This window comes from Syngnathus scovelli, chromosome 12 (genome assembly GCF_024217435.2).
Source record: "Syngnathus scovelli strain Florida chromosome 12, RoL_Ssco_1.2, whole genome shotgun sequence".
Classification (NCBI taxonomy): Eukaryota; Metazoa; Chordata; class Actinopteri; order Syngnathiformes; family Syngnathidae; genus Syngnathus; species Syngnathus scovelli.
In genome coordinates, this window is record NC_090858.1 from 12,407,674 (window position 1) to 12,427,839 (window position 20,166).

General features: G+C 46.4%; 1 protein-coding gene across 3 annotated transcripts; it reads right to left on the reverse strand.

Moving 5' to 3' along the window:
• Positions 1-4,869: 4,869 nt before the first annotated feature.
• LOC125978120 (beta-1,4-galactosyltransferase 3-like) lies at positions 4,870-10,519 on the reverse strand. Of its 3 annotated transcripts, none has more exons than XM_049735189.2 (6): positions 9,224-10,519; positions 8,212-8,718; positions 7,889-8,146; positions 7,232-7,354; positions 6,756-6,860; positions 4,870-6,684 (listed from the first exon to the last, which is right to left on the reverse strand). In XM_049735189.2, the coding sequence occupies exons 2-6, from the start codon at positions 8,667-8,669 to the stop codon at positions 6,498-6,500; spliced, it is 1,131 nt and encodes a 376-aa protein (XP_049591146.1). In that variant the 5' UTR covers positions 8,670-8,718; positions 9,224-10,519; the 3' UTR covers positions 4,870-6,497. The 3 variants fall into 3 exon arrangements, with proteins under 3 accessions (XP_049591146.1, XP_049591148.1, XP_049591147.1); XM_049735191.2 differs by having other exon boundaries at positions 7,889-8,079; positions 8,212-8,450; positions 8,522-10,511; XM_049735190.2 differs by having other exon boundaries at positions 7,232-7,397; positions 7,889-8,079; positions 8,212-10,519.
• Between the last annotated feature and the right edge of the window lie 9,647 nt (positions 10,520-20,166).

Here is a 20,166-nt window from a genome sequence, read left to right on the forward strand (position 1 = left end):
CAACTTCCGACCTGTACCGAGTCTCGTCGCCATTCGTGATGAGACCCACCAGAGTCGTGTCGTCAGCAAACTTCACTATGCGGTTGTCGCTGTAGGTCGCAGTGCAGTCATGCGTCAGCAGGGTGAAGAGCAATGGACTGAGCACGCAGCCCTGGGGGGCCCCCGTGCTCAGCGTGATGCTGGCGGAGATTTTGTCGCCAACACGCACCACCTGAGGCCTCTGACAGAGGAAGTCCAGTATCCAGTTGCAGAGGGAGGTACTGAGGCCCAGCTCGTCGAGTTTGCGGATGAGTCGCTGCGGCACAATGGTGTTGAAGGCAGAGCTGAAGTCCACAAACAGCAACCTCACATATGAGTCCTTTCTCTCCAGGTGGGTGAGGGCCGAGTGGAGGGCAGAGCAGATGGCATCCTCAGAGGACCGCTTGGCACGGTACGCAAACTGGAAAGGGTCAATGGTGGGGGGGAGAACGGACTTGATGTGCTCCATGACCAGCCGCTCAAAGCACTTCATGATGATGGGCGTCAGTGCCACAGAGCGGTAGTCATTGAAGCAGGACGGTGCAGGTTTCTTCGGCACAGGAACGATGGTGGCAGCCTTGAAACACGAGGGGACGATGGCCTGCTGCAGGGAAACGTTAAAGATGTCCGTGAAGACACCCGACAGCTCCCCAGCGCAGTCCTTCAGCGCTCGACCCGGGATGTTGTCAGGGCCCGCCGCCTTACGGGTGTCAATAACGGCAAGCGCCCTCCTCACACCGTCGGCAGAGAGGCGCAGGGGCTCCTCGTGTGGGGGGGAGTGGACTTCAGTGGGCAAGTGCTGTTCTGGGCGTCGAAGCGAGCAAAGAAGCGGTTCAGATTGTTCAGCAGACGGACGTCGCCCTCACAGCTCCTCGGCGCGGGCTTGTAGTCCGTGATGGTCTGAATGCCCCGCCAAAGGCTACGTGCGTCCTTGCTGTCCTTGAAGTGGGTGGAAACCTTGCACGAGAACGCCTTCTTCGCTTCTTTGATGCCTCGGGACAGGTCGGCCCTCGCTGTCCTCAAGCCAGCCTCATCCCCCGCTCTGAAAGCCTTGTCCCTGGCCCTCAACAGTCTGAGGACAGCCCCCGTCAGCCACGGCTTCCAGTTCGCGCGAGTGACGACGGATTTCGAGCAAGTCACATCATCGATGCACTTCGTGATGTAAGAGGTAACGGAGTCAGTATACTCCTCTATGTCCGTCCAATCGTTGTAGGTGGCTGCCTGCTTAAACAAGTCCCAGTCAATGGTGTCGAAGCAGTCACGAATTGCATCGGAGGCACCCTCAGGCCACACTCGAACCTGCCTCCGAACCGGCCTGGATGCCTTTACCAATTGTCTGTATGCGGGCAAAAGCAAAACGGTGAGATGGTCAGAAAGCCCCAGATGGGGGAGGGGGGTGGCTTTGAAAGCTCCCTTTTGCGCCGAGTAGACTAGGTCCAGGAAGCTGTCTCCACGTGTCGGAAAGGGAACATGCTGGTGAAGCCTCGGGAAAACAGACTTCAGGTTGGCATGATTGAAGTCTCCAGCGAAGATGGTGAAACCGTCAGGGTGCGCTGTTTGCTGTTCACTGACAGCCTGGTACAGTTCACCAAGCGCCACGATCCTGTCTCCTTCGATGTTGGAAGGCGGGATGTATACCGCGACTAGCAGAATCGCGGTAAATTCCCTCGGCAGATAAAAAGGACGGCACTTAATGATCACAAACTCCACAAGCGGCGAGCAGTGCTTACATACCACCACAGAGTCCCGGCACCATTCTTCTCGGATGTAGACGCATATTCCACCTCCACGCGACTTTCCCCCTCGTACAATGGCACGGTCCGCCCGATAGCACGCTAGCTGCTCCAGATGCACTGCAGAGTCCGGAATGTTGTCACTCAACCAGGTCTCGGTGAACACGAGCACACAGCAGTTCCGCACCGTCCGGTTCGTAGACCTCAGCAGGCGAACGTAATCCATTTTGTTGTCCAGCGATCGAACATTCGCCAGAAGAATGGAGGGCACCGCCGGTCGCGCTGGGTTGGCCGCCAGCCTGGCCCGGACGCCTCTGCGCTTGCCCCTCTTCTGCCTCCTCGCACATCGTTTACGACGGCTCCCAACCGGGGGAGGAATAGCGGGCATTCGCTTTAAAGATATCTGGCGTATAATAAGTTCAGCATTCACTATAAAGATTTCTGGCGTATAATGTGAATGGGTATAATGTCTAGACCCCGAATGTAAGACGACCCCCACTTTTTATGTCCAGTTGTAGACCGACAACAACAAGTTGTATCTTCACCATTACAATCCTTCCCATCTTTTTGATGTCCCCCACCAGTATCATTGTCAACCCCTGAACACTCGTAAATGATGTTCTTGTCCTGGGGGTTTCTCACAAGTCTGTAATTTCCGATAGTCGGGTCATGGGTGCCGTTCAGAATTGAGTAAAACACGTGCATTCTGTCATGTCCTGGAAGAGCAACTAATTTGGGATGGGCGCCGTGGCGAGGCCCGGAGGAGGTGGCAGCGGCGTAAGTGGTACGGGCGTGCTGAAGTGGTACGGGCGTGCTTACCACTCACACCATGATCTCCATTGTGGCCAGCATAAGACTGAGCAACGAGCCGGGACAGACCTTCAGGTATGCACGCACACACACACACGCACAGAAAACGTAATAGTCATTTCACCGCCATTGACGTGTCGTGACTTAAAGTAACGTTTTCAACAGGCTCGCGCAGACATCTCGCACAGCCCGCGTTTGTTTGCAAACCACTGTAATGACAGACAGATCCCTGTAGATGGTGGTGTTGTATCACCTTTTGAGACCGGCATCACTTTTAAAGAGTAGAGAAAGACAAACGAGTAAATCTCAGCTTGTCACGTCCAGCAGGAGGAGGAGAGATGGCAACGTGTTTGTTGTCGGACACAAACAGTCTGGGCACAGTTCACGGAGGGACTGCAAACCACCACGTGAAACAGGCATTGTTATTGGCTGCTGCAAACGATGAGACATTCTGTGTGCTTCAGGTACTGTGGCACTTGGATATCTTCAGACAGCTGACATCTCACAAGTGCATGGTGGACCCGTGCATCTTCTGCGCTCTGAAGGTGAAGACCCCTCCCACCCACAACCGGGACCACTTGTGTTTCCAATATGACCGTGTCTCCTCCTTCTTCTTCTTCTTCATCTCCAGAGCATCTTAGCTCATTTCCAGTCCAACAGCAAGACGGTGCTGCCCTCATACGCGCTCCGCAGCGCCCTCGCCAAGACCTTCCAGGGCAAGCAGAGACGCTGGGCTTCATGGACGACGCGGCCGAGTGTTTTGTAAGACGAAACGGCCGACTTGCACTCTGCCGTCCACCCGCCCTTGTGATGCCGACTTGCTGGCTCTTGACAAAAGAACATCCTATCCTGATGAGCGTTCCCTTCCCCTTACCGACGATTCCAAAGCTAGGCTGTGACACTGATACAAAATGTCTGCTCCTGATCTTGAATGTACCCTCACACTGACACCAGTCCACGGTATTCCAGCTCTTTATGATGACCTATGGGCCCACAAAAGCAAATGGAAGCCGATTGGAACTGTTTGTATTTTGATACGGATGAGAGGAATTATGAGTTGTGGGAAACCAAGTTCCTCGTACACCTATGTTTGCTTGGACCGAAGACAACCATCTTCCATGAGCCAGACGAAGATGAAGAGGGTGCAGAGCAAGGTGCCGAGAGAAATGAGAAGGCGTATACAGAGTTAATCCAGCTGTTGGACGACAAGAGCTATGGGGGTGGGACTACCAAGCCTATGATGGCAGGAAACAACAGCAGATTCTGAGAGATCACTATGCTGGCAAGTGGAAGCCCCGTGTGATATTTGTATTGTATTGTGGCGTACGGCCAGAGAGGGCAATTACCGTACTCAGGAATGCAGGAGAGACGTTAAGTGATGATCTGCTGATCGCTATACCAGATACCTTTTAGCCCTTTTCCATTCATGTGTCCAAGAGTGATGAAAAGTTGACCTTTGCTGAGTTTCAAGACAAAGCTGCCGAGCTATGAGCGCACCAAGAAGTTCAGGACTGTGTCCATAAAGGAGGACAGCGTCACGAGAGTGAGAGGAAGATCTGGTGGGGATATGAGACTGACCACACGTTTGCATTCAAGGTGGGCCAGGTGAACGGAGACTCTGTCGGCAAATCCAAGAGGAGAAGCCTTGTGGTTGACACAGGGGCCACATTCCACATTGTGACTGACATCACAAAGACAAAGGACGAGACATATAATGGAAAATACACTTTTTTTCAGCTTTTCATTTTATTGTGTACTTGGAGTCTTCAAGATTGTAGGAAAGTGTAATTTATCCCTCCAGGTGCTGCAGAGATACTTTTATGATCTGTTTGGGGGCTATTTTTTACTCTCTTCTGTTTTCTCTGTTTTCTATTACCTACTTTTATCTATTACATCACATCTGTTGGGGTGGGACTACCAAACAAGGTAAGGATGTGGCCACACGGTTTTGCAAGTCCACCATTTTTATTACTCTGAGAGACTTTTGTAGTCCAAACAACTCAAGGATACCGAAGTTCCATTGTCGGATGCACCAATCCACACAACTCATTGCACTGTGCCCCAGCATCAGCACCTCAAAGAAGTGCCCGGTCAAATTAAATTTTTCAAGCAGTGTTCCCACGTCTGTGGGCAAAGTCGTGAAACAGTGTTTCAGAAATTTTTCGTTACCATAGAGCAGTGTTTCCCAACCACTGTGCCGCGGCACACTGGTGTGCCGTGAGAGACGTTCAGCTGTACAGTGGGACTGTCCAATATTAATTACGGAGCGCATTGTAAACAGGATCGCCAAACCACTGGTCAGTTCAAGCAAGGCCTGGTCAGCCACTTGCTAATCGTGCATGTGTGGAGAATCGGAGAATCTTGAGATTTCATATTGTGTCGATATGATTGTATTGCATCGGCACATATTCAGTTTATGTGTGTGTTGCTGTGTGCTTTTGCTAACAGTGACAGACACTATGACGGTTGTGGTGCGTTTGTGGTCCGATGGAAATCAGAGAATGCAGTTCAACCGGAGAACCCGGATTGGTTATTTTTCACATACGTAAAATAAGCAGTCAAGTCGAGACTCCTCGACTGTGATAGCCACTCAGCTGCTGTCAGAACAGCAGAGCGTCTTTAAATGTGACTTTGTTCTTATTGTTGCAATATTTATAGACCTAGTCTAAAACAGTAAACAAAATCACGTTGATTCTTTTAGTTTAATCACAATCACTTTAAATAGTTTCTTACACCATCTAAAACCTTTTTAAAAAACTGTCACCTTTATTTAAAAAAAGGAATACAATTTAAAGAATATTTAGTATTTATTTCTATTAAATTATACGACTCTCCATACATATATAGGAATAGGACTCTACGTGTTTCGTTGTAATATAACTGATTTTAATATAGGAACTTAACAGGTTTTTGTTGGTGGTGTGCCGTGAGATTTTTTCCAATGAAAAGGTGTGCCATGAATGAAAAAAGGTTGGGAAACACTGCCATAGAGAAGGATTCGCCAAAAGACTTTGTTTCGTTGATGGTTCAGTTCCTTCTATCTATGGAAAAGACGGCCACAGTAAAGCGGTAAGCTTGAGATGACACAAAATATTAAACTGTATTTCACTTTAATAATTTTGTGTGTCTGTACACTAATTTTCATAGCATTAGCCTCAATCTTACTGCTGATTTTAGAGCTGTGCACTGTGTTTCTACTTCTTGTGGTTGTACTTTGAGTGGTTGTATCAGATGAATTGCATCAAAGGTGCTGCATTATTCTTGGGGAACACAATATTGTGTTAAATGCACCCATTAGCTTCTCGCTAACGCTAGCATTAGCTTACTGGTTAACTTGACTGCAGTGCTTGTTTACAAGACGTGTTCATAAATATTGTGAGGGGATTTGTTTTGTTACATGTTATCTATGGTTATATGGACAAGTCTTCTGCGTTGACATCTTTTAAGAAATCAATAAGTTTGTGACACAAGTAAACGCTACCTCAACCAAAAAACTACAAATACGTCGACCGGAAAAGGAGGCGCGCATCTTTTAGCCTGGGGGAATTGCGGTGTGAAGTATCTCATTTGCATTTAAAGATATCGCACCAAAACAGCTTGCGCTGAGCCGCACTTCTGAACAAGTAGAAAAGAGGGACCTGTGATGGTATCAAAATGAGGAATTCAGACAAAAGCATCGCAGTTCCACTTTATGTAGACCACAACTGAATGAGTAAAATGTGAAACAGAAGAATTTATTACTGTGATACGTAATCTTTAAAACGCTCATTCCTGCTTTTTTCCCCGACTTAATTGTATTTCTATTGCAATGGGAACAAAGTACTCTTCACTATTTGTTTGTTTTGAGGGTGAATATTCATCAAAATAAAACAAAATTGCAGGATCCTGTGCACTAGAGTGGGGTCTACTCGTCTGTGTTAATAATCAAGTCATCAGTCAATCACGTGAAGTGGCTGTTTTGTCTGTTGTCGTTTCATCCTGAACCCAGGGGCGGGGCTTTTCTCCGACGTTGATGGCGAGGCGAGTGTAGAGAGGTTCCTGCTCTTTGGAGAGGAGTTTGTATGTCAGAGAGTTGAGGCCGTCCACGTACCAGGCCAGCGCGGTTCTATTCCGCAGTACAAAGCTGTAGAGTTCAAATCAGTTTTATGTCAATCGATGAAATAAGCAGCATAATTCGTGACAAGGGCTACTCACTTATACGGGTTTTCCTCATTCCCTCTGTCTCTGTGATGCTTGATCATTTTGTAACGAGCAATGGCCAGTGGGGGGCGCATCACCTTCATGCCCGCCAGAGCCACTCTGCAGAGGAAAAAAGCATACGTACATAAAACAAACATAAAAAGAGCGCAAATAGCTTGTCGTAGTGCAGTGGTTCTCAACCAGTGGGGCGGGCCCCCCTAGTATGGGATTGGGGTCAAGAAGGCCACCGGATGGAGGGAAACAAATGTAGAAAGTAATAATAATAATAATAATAGTAATAATAGTGTGGGCCGACAAAAATGTTTCTCAAAAATTTATCTCTTTGCAAGGTGGTGTAGTGGGGGTGAGGCCGGGAAGGGGGGGGGCGGGGCAACTGCCAGCTTTGGGGGGGCCCAAGCTTCCAAAAGGTGGAGAACCCCTGCCATATTAAAGTTCCAACAGTGGGCGCTGCGACCATGAGATCATTTTACCTTTGCCACAAATCGTCATCCTCTCTCCCCCAGCCCCAATACTGGTTGGAGAAGCCGTTCATCTTCCTGTACTGGTCTGGAGTCACTGCGACAACGCCACCAAAATACTGCCGGTAAGGAAGCCTGCGACGGGGACACGACCCACTCGTGACCTGAGGGCCAAGCCCTTCAACATGCACACACACACAAACACCAACTACAGATCGCTCTTATTGACATTGGCATGTCCGAGGAAATGTGCTGACTTCTCTCCTGACTGCCTTTCCTTTTAGGGCCTCCAATTTGAAGTCATCAAGAGCTCTTTGAAGGTTGTACCTTGACCAAGGCCCTTTCAGTAATCCTTGTAAACCACAGCAGCGCTGCGGGAAAACGCTTGGGAAAAACAGACCTATAGCTTGAGGGGTGTGCCAGCACGACAGCTGAGCTGTATGACGCCGATGCGTCTCGGAAATGTCTCATACGTCCTTCCGGACATGGAATGGGATGCATCTGTGGGAACGATCACTAGCGTGATGCGACGCGAACAGACGACGGTGCCTGAGCCTTCCCCAACGCTCATCGTAGAGGCAAGCAGTAACCACGCAGCAGACTTGGATTGTCCGGTGGTTTGCCTACCTAACGGGGCATTACTGCACGCAGCAGACTCAAGGCGCCTACCTGTAATGAAACTTGTCGATGGCCACGGCCAGGTGTGTGGGATTGCACTTGTCGCAGGTGTACAGATTGCGGTCGTTCTCGGCCAACAGGTCCACATCGTGGATGACGATGCAGCTCCAGTCTTCATCTCGGAGAACTTCCCGGACGCCAGCGTTGAGCAGTTTGCCTTTGTTGAAGGTGCCGTCACCCCACTGAAAGACAGCCCAAATCACAGCTGTCTTCGCACCCCTCCTGAAAGTCTGGCGATTGGAGTCCTTGCTGGGGACGGGGCAAAGCGTTTTCGTTTTTGAGCTCGGTCGGACTTCAGCACAGGCTCTCCTCACCTGCTCCACGATGTAGATCCTGTAGTGGATCTGCTGCCTCTGCAGGAAAGGGTGCAGGTGGCACAGGAGAGTGCGGAGGTGCATCGCTCGCTTCCGATACGGCACCACAACGGCGACACGGTGCTGAGCTTCGCAGTCCGGGGGGCGGTAGAGTCCACCCGGCAGCACCGACGCGCTCCTCTTTCCAATCTCTTCCAAAGTGGGAGGCGACGAGGTGAGATTGACGGGCCTTGGCCCAACTGCTCAGGGCAGAGCAAACGGTGGCACACGAGCCTTCCAACAGCAGGTGGGGTTTTGATGTGCCTCTCACCCAACAGCGACGACTCTGCACGGCAGCCAGCTAGCGGACGAGGCGCCGCCCAGAAGGCACAGCGCAGCACCAAGGTCACGGCGGCCGTCAAGCCCACCAGCGAGGCCAAACCACTCGGCCACTTCCCGAGGCGTCGGTAGCAATCCATTGGAAGGAAAACGGAGGGCAGCGAGCCAACGGCGCGAGCAGAGGCACGGCTGTGCGCCAGGACAGCAAGCGTCGGTTAGCTCATATCAAGTTCATAAAGTCAGCCAGGCAGGAACAACACACAAATGCCACGTTGATTAACATTTCACAAGTCAATCACCCAGGTTGGCCAGGAGATAGCTGGGCTAACAAATGCGCACACACATACACACAGTGTTTTGTGAAGCGTTTTGCCTACATCCTGATTTCTGTTTTTTTTTTCTTTGTTTGCAATGTTTGCTTGTTTTTGCAAAGCAACAAGCCAGCCAATCGCAGGGCAGACATACGCAAACAACCATTCACACTCACAATCACAAGAAGAAGTCAAAAGGAAAAAAATATTAGTCATGGTGAAAATGACACATTTGTTTGAAGAACCGCTTGAGTCGGACTCGTTGTACAAGTTCCAAGCGCAGCAAAACTAGCAAATGATGAGGATTTCTCCAAACTGGTCATTTCTCACGAGGACATTTTTGCTTTGTCTGAAAGGATCGGTAACAAAGAGTCGTCACTTACCGAGTGTCAAACAAGCAAGTGCTCAGGCAGCCAGGTGAGCCGGATCACCACAACACGACAACGATAACGTTGGACTTGCTTTGGAGTGGGTGGAGCCATCCGCTAAGCAGCTCCATCATTCAAAGCGTTCAAAGTCCTCCTGTAGCGCTTGTCCATATGCTTTCTTTCCAAGAAAGGCACAACAGCCGTGCGGAGAAATGTCTATTTACAACAGTGGTTCTGAACCTGGGTTCGAACGAACCCTAGGGGTTCGGTGAGTCGGTCTCAGGGGCTCGGCAGAGCCTCCACTGTGGAGGTCCGAACATAGCTAATCTATGATGTAAATTTGTGATGATGCATATCTGAACTGGTCTCGCAAAGGCAACAGCAGAAGTCACACTGATTTGCAGGTGTGTAATTTGTTGTGAGTTCATGCATTGTGTTGGTTTTGTACCTCCAACGAGGTTAAGAACAATCGTTTGACAGTTATTTGTCTACATGCAGGTGGCCTGTTGGCCCCCCTCCCCAATTTGCAAAAGCGGTCGGTCAACTGTTTGGAAACTCTTTTCTCTTGGGAGAAATATTCACGTCCTGATCCATTTGTTTTGCACTGTGTGTGCTCATTCCACTTTGTTGCTACATGCTGAAGTCAGGGGCCATTTTGCTCGTCTCCAAATCAGGATTATGCCGGACGGGCACGAAACTTGTGTCGCTGGGGCTCCCCGAGATTATGTGGCCTTTTAACTTTCCAACAAGCAGACAAAGAGGGCAATGTAATCATCACGTGCTTCTAATCGGGCTGAAAACATGAAGATTGTGCTGATAAACTTGTTCTTCATTTTCATATAAGCATGTGATGCGGGTTGTGAGATCCTGATTTGATTATCTAAACAGTAATGTTTGAAGTTGGGTGTGTCAAGTCCCCCTTGTAGTTGAATGTCCTCGAGGGCAGATTCAAGACTAATTCTAAGTCTTTTTGAATAGACATTTGGCATGGCTTTGAAAACGCTTTCGCTTTCCCAGGTGGGTGGCCTGCGGCAACATTTCCAGTCGCCGCAAACTTGATCCAGTAAGGGTTTGCTAATGGACTCTCTTCCACTCTGGAGTTGCCCATGGTGAGCAGCGTCGAGCAGGTGTGGGCATACTTGACCCCCGGCTGGGTGCCTGCACATTGGGGTTCATCCCGGTGAACGAGAGGGTAGCCTCCCTACCAGTGACGTGCGGTGAGATTCATGACTGGGGAGGCTCTGACGTCACCCCCCCCTCGGTAAGATTTGTCCAACACCTAACCGTATCACAAAAAAAGGTTGGGGAACGCTGCCTTAGAGTGGCTTATTATTATTATTATTATTTAATTTGAACAGTTTTAACTAAAATCTCATATCAGCAGTCTTCACACATAAAGACACTCAAAGCGCATGGAATCAAAAACTTGTTTTCGATTGTGCGTACCACTCCATTTGAAAAGACTTGCTCCGAAGTCCCGTTGTCCGAATTAAACCTTTTTGTCTCGGATCAGAATGGAGCAGGGCAACCAAATGCAGCTTGGACCAGGGTTTATTGGGGGAAACAACTAACAGAGTCAGCAGACTGACACAACTTACTAACAAAACCAACAACAGGACTGACCGACAAAGACGTGAAACAAAAAGACATGAAGACATTACGACAACAGGAACCAAAAAGACATCAAGACAACAACAAAGGACAACAACAATGATCCGACGGGGAGTGAGGGGCAGACAGGACTTACCGTATTTTCCGGACTATAAGTCGCTCCGGAGTATAAGTCGCACCAGCCATAAAATGCCCCAAAAAGTGAAAAAAAACATATATAAGTCGCTCCGGAGTATAAGTCGCATTTTGGGGGCAATTTATTCGACAAAATCCCACACCAAAAACAGTCATGAACGAGCAACAACAGGCTAAACGATAGCAACAACAGGCTAAACGATAGGTATGCTAACGTGACAAACACAAACAAAGAGCTGAGAACGGGCCTGACGTAACATATAGAGTGATTAAGGACAACTATTACATGAATAACATGTTTATAAAACCATCAGTGTCACTCCAATTCATTAAATAGCAACAACAGGCTAAACGATAGGTATGCTAACGTGACAAACTCAAAGAAAGAGCTGAGAACGGGCCTGACGTAACATATAGAGTGATTAAGGACAACTATTACATGAATAACATGTTTATAAAACCATCGGTGTCACTCCAATTCATTAAATAGCAACAACAGGCTAAACGATAGGTATGCTAACTTGACAAACACAAACAAAGAGCTGAGAACGGGCCTGACGTAACATATAGAGTGATTAAGGACAACTATTACATGAATAACATGTTTATAAAACCATCGGTGTCACTCCAATTCATTAAATCCATCGATCGATCTTTGTCAACAATGGGTGCGCACGGCTGAGGGCGCTTGCGCTTCAAAATATTCCACAGGCTCATATAACGATAGATAAACTATATTTTAAATAACTATAATACAAGCCAATAATATTATCAAACCATCCGTGCACTTTAATTCCATTAAATCCATCGATCAAATTCCTCGTCCTTTGTCAACATCGCCGCGCGTGCGCCCTGACGTCACCCTCGTCTTTATTCCACAGATCTACTATATAACTATATTGTAGCATTAACAAAGTACAAGGATAGACGTAGGTTTGGTAAACGGCTCTTTATTAAACAAAACAAACTTCCAAGCGTGTGGCGGCGTGGACTTCCAGACAGACCGGGCGTGCGTAATGGCCATGTCCGAGCCCCGCGCACCGTTCGCGGACAACCACTCGGCCGATCGTCGGCCCCCGACTCAGTAGAGACCGGGCGTGCGTAAAAGCCATAATAGTTTTTCAAACCTTCTATGTCACTCCAAATCCTTAATTCCTTCAAACTCTTTGTCCTCCGTGTCACTTAGAAATGATCACCGCTAATGATGCCGGTCGTCCTTGTGTGGGCACGTTTGTATGTAAACAACCGGCGCGCCGCGCTACTGACGTCACTTGAAATAGTAATCCATTGGTACATCACGGTTCTCCAAACTTTCTTTCTGCTGCTCGATTACTGTTTTCAGCTGCATATTTTACAACTTGAAGTTTGTAACCTGCAAAATATGAGTTTCTTTTTGGTGCCATTTTTCTTAAGCCCACCCAGTTGATGAGTCACGGCCAACGGTAAAATTTAGAGCGCCCTCATCCAGTTTCGTCTGAAAATATAATTTTTTTTGGTTGTTTTATCAAAGTCAAAGTCTGCTTTATCGTCGATATATTTTTTTTATATACTAAGACACACAAAGAGATTGAAATTACATTTCCTCTATCCCTCGGTGAGATAGTACACATATGCATACAAGCAACACAAAAAAAACCAAGAAGGCACTAACAATGAATAAATAAGAGTATTGAATAAATGATAAATAAACAAATAATAATAAATAATAATAATAAATATAAGAGGAGCAAAAATGGAGCAAGTGTACATACAGCAGACAGTGGACTTGGATATGGTGCTTTAAAGTGTTAATTGCTTTATTTGATGTTTTCTCTATTTTTTATGTTTTGAATATGTTCAAGATAAAGAAATAAAAGCATGTGAAGTGATCAACTATACTAAAAATAACATGGGAAGTGGTCAACTATACTTGTAAGTGATGTCTTAATGATCAAGTAAAAATTTGTGAAAAAAAAACATATATAAGTCGCTCTTGAGTATAAGTCGCCCCCCCATCCAAACTATGAAAAAAACCGCGGCTTATAGTCCGGAAATTACGGTAAATACACGACAGGTAACAAGAGGCAGGTGAGAATGATCAAACTCATCATGGGCACACAGGAGGGGAGGGGAGGGGCGAGCGCACAGACAGAAACCATGACAACAGACACATAGTGGAACGGCTGGGGACGAGACATGACACTTTTAACTCTGGAGTTGGTCTTCCTTTACTGATGACCTCCTACTTCGACCGAAAATCCATTGTTAAAAATCGTTTGGATATGTAATTCTCCATTGTAAAAGGAAATGTAAAAACGGGGGGAAAAAAAACCCGAATGTAAAACAAAATAAATGGACGACTGCTCCTCAGTTGTTCACTGTAAATTTGAACTGGAGATCACTTATTCTACAGGTGGGCAGATGAAGCATCCCGGGATCACTCGCACCCCCTGCCATAAGGCTGGAGAACCTTTTTTTCGTTGCCTCTGTAAGGTCTGTTTTCATAGCCGTTTTGTTCATCTAAAGCAGGGGTGTCAAACTAATTTTTTTCGCGGGCCGCATCGTAGTCATAGCTTCTTTCGGAGGGCCATTATGACTGTCAACCCACATAAATGTATGAGCACCTCATATTATATACAGTAAAAGCTACAAAACAAACTGACAAATAACTCGTTTTCAAATCAGTCGAGTAAAAACTGGTCAAATATAAAAAAAAAGATATTAAAAGTGAAGACAATTTGCAATTCTAGTAATGACACACGAATTTGATGCACAATTTGTCTTCGCGGGCCACATAAAATGATGTGGCGGGCCGTATCTGGCCCCTGGGCCTTGAGTTTGACACCTGTGATCTAAAGAAACACGACGTTACAGACAGACGACAAAAAACACTAGATATTATATACATCAGCTTAACTACGGAAATTAGTTAATATAGCCACAGTGTTTGAACACTTAGACAGCGACATAGAGACAGACAGCAGTTCAGTCTACTCAGTGCATCTCAATTATTTTCTGTTACGCCCCCCCCCCCCCCCCCCCCCCCAGGAAAAAGTAAACGTTTCGCGCCCCCCCCAACTCTCCGCCGCCACTGTAAATAGTATCATTTTTCTATAAAATTATTATAGGTACACCTCTGCATAACATTGTATCCTTGTTAACATTAAAGAACAGAAAAAAGAAAGTAATTTAGATCAACTTACAATAAAGAATAACTTTATTAACACTTTTTTTGTCTGTAATTTTGTTTTGTCAGCTCAGTGGCCTCATGGTAGAGTGTCCGCCCTGAGACTGGGAGGTGGTGGGTTCAAACCCCGGCCGGGTCATACTAAAGACTATAAAAATGAGACCCATTGCCTCCCTGCTTGGCACTCAGCATTAAGGGTTGGAATTGGGGGGTTAGATCACCAAATGATTCCTGAGCGCGGCACCGCTGCTGCTCACTGCTCCCCTCTCCCTCAGGGGATGGATCAAAATCACACGGGGATGGGTTAAATGCAGAGACAAATTTCACCACACCCAGATGTGTGTGTGACAATCATTGGGACTTTAACTTTAACAGAGAAGACTTAAAGTGCATCAATTTGCCTGAAACTTGTTTTTTAAACAAATCACATCCTTATTTAAACTGTAAACACTGGATCAAGTTACATTTTTTGACCATATGTTATTGAAAAATAAAATTAAATAAAATCAATAAATAATAATGAATAAAATTAATCAGCAACATTAACTCAGGCGCACAATATGACAAACAATTTGACCAACAAAACAGAAATACCAGCTCAGTGGCCTAGTAGTAGAGTGTCCGCCCTGAGACTGGAAGGTTGTGGGTTCAAACCCCAGCCGGGTCATACCAAAGACTATAAAAATGGGACCCATTGCCTCCCTGCTTGGCACTCAGCATTAAGGGTTGGAATAGGGGGGTTAGATCACCAAATGATTCCCGAGCGCGGCACCGCTGCTGCTCACTGCTCCCCTCTCCCCCAGGGGAGGGATCAAAATCACATGGGGATGGGTTAAATGCAGAGGACAAATTTCACCACCCCCAGATGTGTGTGTGACGATGATCATTGGGACTTTAAAACAATTTGTGCTGATTTGTTTTGTAAATCAAAATGAGGAAGTCAAGGTGAATGGCTACAATGACCACGTTTTGCAGTGCACAGCTTTTCAAAGCTGGGTTTGAAACATGATACTGCAACTCTCAGCTCCTGCTCAATGTTTAGCAGAGAATCCAGTCTCACAAAGATAAGATGTTGCAAAAGGAAGAGGAATGCCCAAAGCCCTCTGGCCTAAGAGTGGATACTGCCACTCTACAATCAGCCAGAATTCACTCAGTGTCTGTGATGTGAACCTCAGTCTCAATGTGGAGTCAGATGTCATATCAATGAACTGGTCCTCTTCTGCAGAGCTGAAACCAGTTGGAGCTGGTGCGTTGAAAGGATCTCTCACCCAATCATATTGGGAACTGTTTTCGGGGAAGTACTTTTTAAAGAATCCCATCAGTGAAGAAATATGCTCCTTAATATGTATGGAGAATCACTGAGGTGGCATCATAGTCAGTAGTGTCAACGGATTCATGCAGGTTCTTGAATGAATCAGTATTTCCTTCATCAAGTCGCCTGCCCCACATTGCTTGCTTTCGAGTGAAAGAGCTGATCTTGTCTGTGACCTGAGGGAGGTGTTTATCTTTCTCTTGAAGCTGTAGATTTAGTTCATTTAGCTTTCCAAATATGTCACTCAGGTAGGCCAGTTTTGCAAGGAAGTTCTCATCACAAAATTTTTCTGCGACTTCATGCTTGTGCTCCTGTTCCAAAAACATTCTTATCTGCTCTCTGAGCGCAAAAACTCTGGACAAGACTTTTCCTCGTGACAGCCACCTTGCTTCACTGTGAAACAGCACAGCTTGATGTTCAGATCCCATCTCACAGATAGCAGAGAAGACTCTCATTTTTAGTGGTCTAGTCTTTATAAAATTGACAACACCTACAATGTCACTCATGACCTCACTTAATTCCGGGAAAGGTTTCCTTGATGCCAGAGCTTCTCTGTGTATAACACAGTGTGTCCACTCAACATTAGGTGATGCCTTCTTGATGAGTGCCCGAAGTCCTTTTTTCATCCCTGCCATGGTCTGTGCACCATCACTGCAAACACCAATGCAGTTCTCCCACTTAAACCCATTCTCAGAAAGCAGTCCAGCATTTTGAATAGCTCTTTAGCTGTGACTCTGTCCATGACATATTTACAAAAAAAGTAGATCCTCGCACAGGGAGTTTGTCATGTCAAAAGGTACATAAAACAATAAACAAACAGTCTTTGTTGCTGTCAGTTGCTTCATCAAACTGTAAGGCAAAACGTTTGTCTTTGAGTTTCTCTACCAGCTGTTCTTTGAGTTGAGATCGTTGACAATGTCATTTATACGTCTGGCGACTGTGTCATTGGACAGAGGGACAGTTTTTAATTTTGCAGCGCTTGCGTCGTCCAGCATGACAGAGACCATGTCTAATGCTGCAGGCAATATGAGCACCTCTGCTAAGGTGTGGGTTTTTTTGCACCGCGCAATTTGGTATGCCATTTTATACGATGCTAACAGCACTCGCTGGTTTACTGAAGTAGCACTGATAAGCGGAACGATTGTTGGAAATATTCGGCACATTTTCACTGAAAAAAAAAAACCCTCTACCGGCTTATCAGCGTGATTGGGGTGTAATGTCTGTAAGTGCCGCCTTAATTTACTTGGCTTCATGCTGTCCGCTGCCAAAATTTTTAGACATAGTAAACATACCGGTCTTTCCTCGTCTCCCACCTTAGTAACAGTGAAGCCAAGCGCTACATACGCTTCGTCATATTTCCTCGTCTTGGCTTTCGGGAGGCTTACGTTTGTCTCATTATCTGCGTCCCTCTCCGCCTTTCTTTTCATCCCTATCAAATATTTTCCCATTGTGTTGCTGAAGAGTTTGTTCGTTGAACTTTTACATCTCCTGCTCTGTGCTTTGTGCTCTTGTTTGGTGCAAAAATACCGTAACTCCCTGCGCGAACTCTGAAAATGAGCGCGCCACTTCCACCCATTGAGTGGATGTGCAATTACACTTCATTCTAGTGCGCCAAAAAAGTATGTTCCCCGAGGTCACACGCCCCCCCTAGTACTTCTCTATCCTACGAATTACCACAACAAATTTTACTCCAGACCATGATGCAAAAAAGGGAAACCAACAATACTATTGATTTATTTACTTTATTTAGACGTATTCTTTCACTGATTCTTCAAGATGATGTATATGGTCAGAATGTTTGCCGTTTGATGTGATTTCGCCTCATTAGATAAACATATTTAATAAATCTGACCTGCAGACGCTGAAGTGATGGAAACTGTTATTCATAATAATAGTGTCGTATTTAATGAGAATCACTGATGATACTTTTTGGGTGATTTTTTTTTTTTAATGCTGTTAATAAATGCATTTGTTTTCCAAAAGCTTTTTTTGATTATCTATGATTTACTACCTACTCAAAGTAAAAACCTTTTATGCTATGACCTTTACATTACATCATTTCTATTACTTCACACAAACACTACATCCATCTGCTCCTGGTTCGGCCCCCCGGTCAAAATTTAGAACCCAATTTGGCCCGCCAGTCAAAAAGTTTGCCCATCCCTGGTATAGGGAGTTGGCTCGGATGGTTATGCTCTTTTCGCCCCCCGGGTGTCGGTCAGAACACAGGAGGGAAGACGTGGTTCAGTTTCGATTGCTTTACTGATTTTTTTGCACACAAAAAAAAAACATAAATGAAATACTCTCGGCAACACACCAAACATAAGTCATCGATCGTTACAACAAAATACATTTGCTGGCGACCGTTAGTCGCTCTGCCGCCACGTAACGGCTACTCGTACGAAGCGAGGCAAACTTAAAGGAGCGCGCCGGAGCTGTCAATCAAATGGCGCGCACACGAAGCAAACCGCGATCGGACAAACGACACAACAGTGGACAGTAGTAACAATGAAATGTATATCCTCACTTTGTGTCAAACACGCACATGATCACAGCAACATACAGGACTGTCTCAGAAAATTAGAATATTGTGATAAAGTTCTTTATTTTCTGTAATGCAATTAAAAAAACAAAAATGTCATACATTCTGGATTCATTACAACTCAACTGAAATATTGCAAGCCTTTCATTATTTTAATATTGCTGATTATGGCATACAGCTTAAGAAAACTCAAATATCCTATCTCAAAATATTAGAATATCATGAAAAAGTATACTAGTAGGGTATTCAACGAATCACTTGAATGGTCTAATTAACTCGAAACACCTGCAAGGGTTTCCTGAGCCTTGAAAAACACTCAGCTGGGTTCGGTAAACTAAATCTCAAGTATGCGGAAGACTGCTGACCTGATTGCTGTCCAGAGGACCATCATTGACACCCTCCATCAGGAGGGTAAGACACAAAAATAAATTTCTCAAAGGGCAAGCTGTTCACAGAGTGCAGTTTCAAAGCACATCCACAAAAAGTCTGGAAGGGGGAAATGTGGCAGGAAACGCTGCACAACCAAGAGAGATGACCGCAGCCTTAACAGCATTGTGAAGAAGAGTCGCTTCCAGAATTTGGGGGAGCTTCAAAGACAGTGGACTGAAGGTATCAAAAGCCACTGTTCACAGACGTGTCCGGGAAATGGGCTACAATAGCCTTATTTCCATGGTCAAGCCACTTCTGAACTCAAGACAACGGAAGAAGCGTCTGACTTGGGCTATGGAAAAGAAGCACTGGACAGTTCCAGAGTGGTCTAAGGTCCTCTTTTCACATGAAAGCAAGTTTTGTATTTCATTTGGAAGTCAAGGCGCCAGAGTTTGGAGAAAGGCTGCTGGGAAGCAAAATCCAAGTTGCTTGAAATCCAGTGTGAAGTTCCCACATTCAGCGATGGTTTGGGGAGCCATGTCAGCTGCTGGTGTTGGTCCACTGTGTTTCATCAAGTACAGAGTAAATGCAGCTGTGTACCAAGAGATTTTAGAGCATTACATGCTTCCGTCTGCTGAAAAGCTCTATGGAGATGGTGATTTCATTTTCCAGTATGATCTGGCACCTGCCCACAGTACCAAAACCACCAGTAAATGGTATACTGACCATGGCATTACTGTCCTTAATTGGCCTGCCAATTCCCCTGACCTGAACCCCATAGAGAATTTGTGGGGTATTGTGAAGAAGAAGCTGAAAGACACCAGACCCAACTATGCAAATGAGCTAAAGGCTGCTATTGAAGCATCCCAGGCATCCATAACACCTCAGCAATGCCACAGGCAATCAGCCAATCCATGCCACGCTACATTGATGCACCTACAGCGACAACCGCATAGTGAAGTTTGCTGACGACACGACTCTGGTGGGTCTCATCACGAAGGGCGACGAGACTCGGTACAGGTCGGAAGTTGATCTTCTGACCACGTGGTGCAGGGACAACAACCTCCTGCTGAACGTAAACAAGACCAAGGAAATCGTTGTTGACTTCCGGAAGGGTCACACAAAACACCTGCCGCTGATCATCGACGGTGCTGTGGTGGAGAGGGTGAGCTGCACCAAGTTCCTGGAGGTGCACATCGGTGAGGACCTCTCCTGGTCTGCAAACACCGCGTCACTGGCAAAGAAAGCTCAGCGCCGCCTGTACTTCCTGCGGAAGCTCAGGCGTACATGTGCTCCTCAGGCAGTCCTGTCTACATTCTACCGTGGCACCATTGAGAGCGTCCTCACCAGTTGCATCGCTGTCTGGGGTGGTAACTGCACTGAACAGAACTTGAAGGCCCTGCAGCGCATAGTGAATACGGCTGGTAAGATTATTGGTGCTTCGCTCCCCTCCCTGAAGGACATTTACACCTCCCATCTCGCCCGCAAGGCAACCTCGATTGCGAGTGATGTGAGTCACCCGGCTCACTCTTTGTTTGACCTTCTGGCCTCTGGGAAGAGTTACAGGAGCCTGTGCTCCCGCACCACCAGACTCGCCAACAGCTTCTTTCTCCAGGCTGTTAGGACCCTGAACTCGCAACCCCCTTCTGTGTAGCGTGCGGCACTGTTGCGCTATTTTTCTAGAATGTCTGCTGTACGCTCACTTGCTCCTTTTCGCTCCTCTTATTTATTTATTTGTTGTGTTATTTATTCATTATTTATTCAGCATGCTGTTGTTTACTTGTTTTACTTGATTGTCTATTGTGGGCCATGTCTTGTCACCG